The following is a 9,295-nucleotide window of genomic DNA, read 5'->3' as shown; positions in this document are numbered from 1 at the left end:
ATTACCTATAGTGTGTGCATCGTTGCATCTCTTGTTTCACAGTCATTGAGAATAAATATGCAGTGTAGTTTGTGTAAATCACATTTAAATTTGTGTAAATTGAAAAAGGCACAATTGCACCCAAGGGAGACAAGCAGAAGAGGACTGCGGCAGAGCACCGTTGTTTTGATCCAGCTTTTATTCCACTGCTGATGTAGTATTTATCTGTAGAACTCTGTGATTTCATTTCATTTTTAACTGCAAAAAGTGGTTTCCCAATGCTAGTTCTTTGGACTCTGTTCAAATTGTGTGAATCCAAGATTCCAGCCATATTTATATTTCGTACCTGACAGTTAAAAGCCATGAACATCCATCTCCCACATCTCACTCTGCTATTAGAATAATCATGGAACACAATTCGTAAATAATATTACATCCTGCATTTTATTCAATTCCATATGACAAAAATAGGAACCTAGACTAAGACATCCATTTCAATCAGTAGATGTGTCAAGCCAACAAGATTTAATAATAAAAAATATTGGATCTAGGTAACAATTCCCAGGTGGTTCAGGGAGGCTCCTAGCCCTACATGGTATCGCAGTATAAAAATAGTGTCTCTCTTCACCATGCAGAGAGGAATGACCTAACCCTGAATACAAAATGGGGTCAGTCTTACTGTACCTTCATCAGCCATCTTATTTACAACACTTTACATCTCTTTTTAAGTTATGCACATCCTTTAGGGAGAAGAGATAACACTACATGGTACCAAATACTAAACAAAAACAAAAAAAAATTATTTCACACCAGAAATGGACACAGATAAATAAAAACATTCATTTGCTGAAAAACAGCAACATTAAGCCACCTCAGTTTTCTTTGTTTCCCAATTTTGAAACACCCCAAACACAAATGGTGGTCACCGATGGTTGGTGTTATAATATAAGGATGTTTATTTTCTATATATATTCTATATATATATCTATATGTATATATATATACACACATACATACCTACATATATATTTGATATATGCATGTATATATGCACATATATATTCTGTGTATCACTGCTGTAGAAAACAGAGCTGTAATAGTTCATTGTTCATTTCAAAACAGAAACAAACTGCTAATAAGTCTTTTAAACTTTTCATTCAATGACACGATGGCAGAAACAGTCCATCCTCTTACAGTAATGTTTTTTTTTTGTTGTTGCACAAGAAAGCGATTGTCCTATTTTATTTTTTTCCATCTCAACTGAGAAGACCTCACTGTCTGATTCTTTCTTCAGGGGCATAAAACGTCTTGTGCTGTTTCCCAGCTACCCATAATGTCCCTTGAACTATTTTGTTGGACGGAAGTTCATAGTGTCAGACTCCACCATGCTTGTAATGCACAAAAATGAGGTAGTACACAAAACATTTACTGTTCAAGTTTTGATTTACGCCCCCAGCCTCGCCAACACCCTAGCGTAAGAGTGGAAACATTCCCTTTTGTCACAATTTTAAACAATGCTTTTAAAACAACTGAAAATTATATTTGAATATTCAGAATACATTGTGCTTTGTAGTAAATATCGGAATTATTATTTTTTTAAAAAAAGATATCGGTAAGAGTTGGGAATTTACGTTCAAGTTACGACTGATACTTAATATTTTTGTTTTCTGTTTTGCTTTTACATACCAGTGCTATTAAGCAGTCAGCATCCTGCTTTGTGGGTGGGAGTGAAAGAGACAGAACAGATTACAGCAAAATTAAGCCTACACAATGTTTTCTTTAGCCTCTCCTAGGCTTGCTCTGATATCACAGCCCTAAGATTAACATATCAAAGGTCTGTTGGAGGGTGGGCTTATAGAAAAGTTAAATGAATCATTTCGGTTTAAGAAATGGCAGGCCCCATTCTACCCAAGGATCTTGACAGTTCTTAGTGGCTTTCCTGTTTAAAGGAGCACAGATCTCTCCTACTGTTTGACCTTAAAAGACAAACACAACAAAATATCCCCCCCCCCATTTTTCCTCAAGCCAAAGTACTATTTATAAAATAGTTTACATCTTTGTTCAGATTCAAATTATAGACAAACCTCCCTAAATATAAAATACTAAAAGTGCAATAGTATAAATTAAGAGTTTGCAACACATTATACAAACACTGCCTTTTTATTGTACTGCCTTTGATAACATGAAATGTTTTATTCACAACCGCTTATAATGTTGTGAATAATATATGGTGATAAGGTTTGTCTGTAACTTGTTTTCCAACCATGAACTGAAGTCCACACTACAATTTTTTTCATTTAATAGAACAACTGTCCACATAGCAGCTACAAATATTTAAATTAAAATGGTTTGTTACTGACAGGTACTTGCACATGAAAAGCATGCTATCTTTCCCAATAAAACTTCACAATTTTGCCTGCATTGAAATAAACCACTTATTTATAGGGAAACAAAACTTGCTTAAAAAAAGAAAGAAAATCACATAGCCAGGTGTATTTTGCAGTACAAAAGCTTCATTTAAGGATGGGGCTAGTATATTGTCTGTTACCCGCATTATCTTTACATTATAAATACTACAGACAAGAATACTGTAATCATACACAGCATTAGGGTACTAAATCACTTATTGAGTGTTAGAGGATTTCTAAAAACATAGTTCAAGTTTCTAGCTAAGTGGAACAAAACCAGCAAAGGAAGAGCTGGACTGAAAATGCCATTGAGAAGCCCCCTTTTACTCAATTGGCGTCGTTTTGTTTTGTTAAAGAACAAAAATTGAAACAATTTAGCTTCCTTCAGTCCCTAATGCAGTTTATCCAATGATTTATCGTTTTACTTAAATTTAAAGAGTTCTGCAGTTCTCGCTAACAGTCAGCTCACTGTTGAAAGCAGTGCCATGCAAATCTTGCAAGACAACTTTTCAGCGGACACGAAGTTATGTATTTCTGCTATGGGGGGGAAAATCTTAAAGGGAACCTAGGCAATTAGGTCACGAAACTAATGCTTAACTCCCAAAACTGTACATGAAAGAACAAATGTTGTGTTGAGTAGTGGTCCAACAGTTACTTGTTACTTGAATGTTTTTAATTTATGCCAATCTCTTTATTATCCTCAATAAACCTTGTGAATGGACGGTTGGCTCCAGTTTCAGAACTCGCTTTGTCCAAGCCAATGATGGGAGGGCTACTGCCGGTGCGAGCTTTGTCCATGCCACTGGTAATGTTACTTAAAGACGGAATGGCACTTCCGCCTAAACTTACTGGGAGCTGGGGAATGCCTCCATTCTGTATGACAGAAATTTCATTGTTCTTCATTGCAAGTCCATTAGTAATAGCTGCAGCGTACTGATTCCAAAAATTTGGGTCAACATTCATGGCCCGAGCTGCCAAATCCTTTTGGAACATTTCAGAAAACTTCAGAGCATCACCACCTAACAAAGCCATGGGGTTTTCCACAGAGAGTCGACGGCCACGTCGTGCAGGAGCGTTATTCCACATATGAGTTCCCATGTGAACCTTTAGAGAAAGAACAAAACAAACAAAAGATTGGCAAAATAAGCAAAATTCAAAATGAGCTACATGGCCCACGAAGAGGCTAGTTTTAAAAGCCAATTTTAGTTTTCACATAAAAGCAAGCTATAATCATTTCAACAACGCTGCTATTATAAATCACACGCATTTATAACAAAAGGAAGTGCAAAACTAATGTGTGTTTTAACATGCTAAACAAAGTTTAAAAAGAAGCTGGGAAATACCTTTATACAAAAGAACAACACGAAAAAGGGTTACTAGGTCCACATGCTATTTGAAAGACTAGAATCTTTTTATCACCTCAAACTTCTAAACAGGGCCGTCTTAAGCATATCTGGCGCCGTGGTGAAAAGATCCCTCCGCGTGCCCCCCTGTGTTTCCCAGAGTTGTCGACCTTTTCCCAAGTCTCTGTGGGGATCGCTCTCCTCTCGCGTAGGCTTGGGAGGCAAGCTGCACACCCGTCAGCCATATGGTTGACGGGGCACAGCTGGTGGGTGTGCAGGGAAATGGGAGGCCACCGGCAAAGCCGCGTAGCTCCCCCACTCGCTGGGGCACCCCTGAGAGGCCAGCGCCCTAGCGCAACGCGCCAGTAAGCCCAACAGGAAAGACGGCTCTGCTTCTAAAGCGCTGCTATTTGGCCTTGCAGAACAGCTTTTGATTCTGCAGAGGTGTCTGCTCCCATCAGAGAATGGAGGGCCTTTTTTGCTGATCCCCATTTCCCATGAAATTCCACCTTCCACGCTGTTCTGGAGGGTGACCCAACTCTCTGGAATAGATTTGGGGGGGGTTGCAATGGGAATCAGCAAAAACACACTTCCTCCTTTTGTAAATAGATGCTTCTGTGCGTTCAATAACTATTCCATAAATTGAAATGGAGCACTGGATTTCATCCCTCCTTTCTCAAACTTGTATTTTAAATTAACATATTTGGATTCATGCAAGTTCCATAGTTTACTGCAATGCAAATATGCACAGGTTGTCAGATTTAGCCAACCAACCACTAAGGCCCACAGAAAGGTTTATTTTAAAAATGAAAAATATAAAACAAACAAGTCTCCATTTTGATCGAGTCTCCAAGAGCCATTTACAAGCCTATACATGTCTACTCAAAAGTAAGACCCATTCAGTTCAAATGAGCTTACTCCCAAGAAAGTGGGTATTACAATTGTTCCATCAGCACAAGCATTTCAGCTTGGCAGATGGAATGATTTTCCCTCTCTTCCTGTGCACTGTCCTGGGGTTCCCCCCTCCCCCCAGGTTGATTTCAGTCCAATTGCGCTGGTTCCCATTACTGCAACTGTTTAGTTGAATCTCTCCCTCAATTATCCCCCCCGCCCCGCCCGCTTATGCTTAATGACCTGGATGCAAACATCCCACTATATGAGGAGAAAGATTGCTGATTCACCTCAATATGAAGCCCTTCATGCCCTCTGAAAAGTAGTTTTAGAAGGATGCAGACCCTCCCAAGTGGCATTTTGGGGAAATTGGAGGCTGTTGACAAGATGGTACTTGTTGAATAAGTAAAAGTATGTTTAGTCATATACAGTGGTACCTCGGTTTAAGAACAGTCCAGTTTAAGAACAATTCGGTTTACAAACTCTGCAAAACCGGAAATAGTGTCCTGGTTTCAGAACTTTACCTCGGTCTAAGAACGGAAGCCGAATGGTGGAAGGGCACTGGCGGCGGGAGGCCTCATTAGGGAAAGCGTGCCTCGGTTTAAGAACGGACTTCCGGAATGGATTAAGTTCGTAAACCGAGGTACCACTGTAATGGGATATTTGGATCCAAACCTCATTTCTTAAATGGCCCCAATCCATCTAATATTAGTTGGGACTGAGTACCATAGAAACTAATAGAAAATATTGGTCAAAACTAACTTAAGTCATTTGGCTTTATGTGGAGCTTATGCACAACTGATTTTAACTGGATTGGGTTTAACTGGATTGTCAGTTAAAATGTCTCTCCTTCACTTGTCCCATTAAGCCAGGCATAGGGCAAACTCCAGCCTTCCAGATGTTTGGGACTACAATTCCCATCATCCTTGACCACTGGTCCTGTTAGCTGGGGATGGGAATTGTAGTCCCAAACATAGGAGTTTGCCTATGCCTGCACTAAGCCATGATTTAGCACTGCATGCATGAGCCAGAATGAACTTGACCAAAGCCCCAGCCTTCCCTGCTCTCATCACCTTGTCTTATGCACCTAGGAAAGGACATCACCATTACTTTCCTCTAATCTGGACTTGTTGCGCATGAGTCAGAAATTGTGTTTGATCAAAAATTCTGCTAAGTTTCTAAACAAGGCAACTTCAAGCTATAGATGATGAAGCTAGCTTGTTTAACCGTAGTTTGTGATCAGCCATGATCCCTGAGTCTTGCACAGCAAGGAGGCCAACAAAACATAAGAAACTGGGAGCAAATGCTGGTGAACTAGGCCATGCAGAAGGAGGAGAGTGAAGAGTGTGCAAGTCCAAGGCTTTTTTCAGGCTCCTTCCTATCTCATGCAAATCCTGCAATTGCATCTCACCTTCTTATGTTTACCTGAACTACGTAGGGATAAAAGATGGTGCCACAGTTCTACTTTTAAAATGTTGCTTTTGTGACATATCCAAAACCTGCCACATCCTTGAGCATTGTAAGCAAGTTAGAAGCCACAATTTGCAACAGGGGCTTCCCGCAGAGCATTTGGTAACCCCGACTGACAGACTCTTAATATGTTAAATTGGCATGATCGGCAGAAAGGTTCAAATATAATCTGATGTGACTAGATTTTTTTAAAAAAAGATTACTGCGGTCATAAATCTCATGGGTAGTCAGGTTTTACTCAAGGTTTTATTTAAAGCGGACCCATTGAAATTAATGAACATGACTAAGGGAGCAATCCTATGGATAAGAAGCTAGCATAAAGCAAACCAGTGTCAATTTAGACCAGATCCAAACCCTGTCCAACAGCAGGACTGCTGCTCCTGCTCTAAGCCTGGAAGAGGGAAAGCAAGTATTTAAAATAGTGTTCTATCCTGAGTTGCCAGGTCATGTGACTGAGCTGAACGGGCTTAGGAGCCAGCCTAAGCCCCCCTCCCTGCTTCCTGGGTCTCACCTCCAAAGTGCCCCTTTTGGGGGACTGATAAACTGGCCTCAGCTCAACCAGCTTTGGCTCAGCTGGAACAAGCAAATTACACTGATGCATCTTAAACTGAGCCAGGGTTGGGGACTTAAAACCAGCTGAGCTGGAGATCCACTGCATCCTAAGGAGCTCATCCCAGCAGATCTTGCCATAGGGTTACCCCTGAAATTAAATACATTAATTTCAGTGGGTCTATGCTGAGTAAAACTCAGTTGAATACAACTCACGCTTCTGCAGCACACAAGTGTGCTGGGAATCTATAACCTCAGATTTTCAAGAAAAACAGGATCAATATAATATTTGTTTATAGTTGTGGAGTTAACTTCATGGAGCCAGAGTTTGTTTGTTTTTTAATCATTTTTAAAATACCAAAGTATTCTACCACAATCTAAGAATTCAGGAGCCATCAATAAAGGGGAAAATGCATGTCTGAAACACACTTTTTTTTAAAAAAATGGAATAATTTGTATGCACCCACAAAATTTTATCATTGGGTTCATAATATATAATGTAAGGATGTCACGATATAACCATACTATCCTCATCCCTTGATTTGAGTAAACACATGAGGTTCGGCACATTGTTAAACTCTCACATTCTTACAATTTAAGTTCTGACATTAAAGATTCCCTTCTTACCTTAAGATTCCCTTTTGTGGTAAAAGCTCTACCACAGATTGTGCAACCAAATGGCTTTTCACCAGTATGGGTGCGCTCGTGTATCTGCAGTGCACTTGCTGAGGAGAAGGTCTTCCCACATGACTGACAGTTGTGCTGTTTGGGAGTCCGGCGTGGCGGTGGTGCCAGCATAGGAGTGATGCCCGGGCTCATCACTGACTGTGGTGCAGCAGGAACCTGGATTCCAGCTGGAAGCGACGGGACCTCGCCCAATGAGATCGGCTTGCTGTGACCGTTCACTTCCATTTTGATCAGAGTAGGCGCAGTGCTGGTGACCAGGCTAGGAGTGCTTTGGCTGGGACCTAGAGTAAAGTTGGGTTCAAATAACTGAGAAGGCAGCTCTTTTAATTTGTGTGTCAGTAAGTGCTGTTTTAAATTACCCATAGTGGAACACCCACGATTGCAGACTGTACATACAAATGGACGCTCTTTAGTATGGCTGCGGTAGTGAATTTCCAATGCACTCTTACAAGCAAAAGGCTTGCCACAGATATTACAAACAGTACTTTTAAACTTACCACGTTCTCTGTTCAGGAACAGCAGGCTAAAAGGAGCTTCTTCTTTGATGAGTGGCCTTCCCGGGTTGGTGGCTGTCAAATCCAGTGCACCTCCATTTTCAACAGTAGGTGGTGGTGGACTGTCAGGTTTTTCTGTCTTTAATTGTATTTCTTGGTGTTCTTCCTGGTTGCTAAAACCTGGGGATTTTGATCTGAAACTTTCACTGATGCTGTTTTCAGGAGACAGCGCCTGCATGGATGAAGAAGATTCAGACATTGCAGGGCTCCCTGCACTCTGGCTCTCCAGATCTCCAACAGCGGACGAGGAATCGTTGCTTAAATGGTCACTTTCCCCTGACCCATTTTCTAATGATTTCAGATTGGTCAACTGTTGACAGTTCATGACAGAATCAATCATTTTCATTTGATTTTCCAGAGCAGTAATGCTAGAAATTACAGATGGGGGGGAAGGTGGGCATGAAGTGGAATAAGGTAGGAGTGGTTTGGAGGAGTCACTTGTGTTGTCTTTTAACTCTGGGTCCTCTTCCATGGAATTTTCATCAATGTCATCATCGTAGTTGCTCAGCGTTTCTGCGTTCTTTTCATCAAAGGAAAGCTCCGAGTCCATAGCATCTTGGAAGCCCTCTGGTAATGGCGTGTTTGGAATTTGCCCACCCATGTGCATACGAATATGCTGCTGAAGAACAACAGCATTTGTAAATTTCTTCTGACAAATGGGACACGAATGCTGTACTCTAAGTGGTGGCTTCGCTCGATGAACTCCAAAATGTGTTTTTAGATTGCCTTTTGTAGTGAATGCACGTCCACAAATTTTGCATTTAAATGGTCTTTCTCCTGTATGGGTTCTGTAATGCATCTTGAGAGCACTCTGACAACTGAGCACACGGTGACAAATGACACATTGATTTGGATCTGTCATCTTCTTATCGATGTTCTCTACGAGCTGTTGCAGTTTTGAGGTTTCTGATGTTTGCATAGAGTCTAGTAGACCACCAAATGGAAACTTAGCCTTGAATTGATCAGACAATGCTGGAAGCACAGGGTTCGGGATGCTTGTGGAGATGCCGTCCGTAACAGCATTAGGAACTGGAGATGGGGGTACTGCAGAAACCTGCCCACTTAGAGAGTTTTCTCCTAGCCTTGCGTTTGTCACAGGAATGTTGACAGGTTCCGTTTTAGTCATAGCTGAACCACTATGGATTGGTTGTGGGGATTCTGCAGACAAAGGAATGCCTGACTCAGAGTTGTTTAGGCTTGGGGATAAGGAAGTGCATTCGCTTGGTGCAGGGGATGGCCTTTGGGGTGACCTGCTCATAGGAGTAATACTTGGGGAATCTCCATAACTGCTCACCCCCGGTATTGTTGGAGGAAGCTGCAACCCAATTGAAGCTGGAACGGTTGGTAACACAGGCTTGCTATCCAACCATGTAGTAACTGGCTTTTCGGGTGGCAACGACATTCCGTACGGAAT

At 41.2% G+C, this 9,295-nt stretch overlaps 1 protein-coding gene across 2 annotated transcripts in view; it reads right to left on the bottom strand.

Annotated features, from left to right (window-relative positions):
- Window positions 1–404: 404 nt before the first annotated feature.
- The window catches only part of SALL3 (spalt like transcription factor 3), a 25,070-nt gene continuing 16,179 nt past the window's right edge, over window positions 405–9,295 (bottom strand). For both annotated transcript variants that reach the window (XM_053396683.1, XM_053396684.1), the window contains exons 2-4: window positions 7,825–9,295; window positions 7,268–7,608; window positions 405–3,491 (exon numbers count right to left, since the gene is read on the bottom strand). The exon at window positions 7,825–9,295 is cut by the window's right edge. In XM_053396683.1, coding sequence (XP_053252658.1) covers window positions 3,060–3,491; window positions 7,268–7,608; window positions 7,825–9,295 — 2,244 coding nt within the window. In that variant the 3' untranslated portion in view covers window positions 405–3,059. The remainder of the gene's footprint in view (window positions 3,492–7,267; window positions 7,609–7,824) is intronic.

This window comes from Podarcis raffonei, chromosome 7 (assembly GCF_027172205.1).
Source record: "Podarcis raffonei isolate rPodRaf1 chromosome 7, rPodRaf1.pri, whole genome shotgun sequence".
In the NCBI taxonomy this organism is placed as follows: domain Eukaryota; kingdom Metazoa; phylum Chordata; class Lepidosauria; order Squamata; family Lacertidae; genus Podarcis; species Podarcis raffonei.
This window is presented reverse-complemented; position numbering and strand designations above follow the sequence as displayed.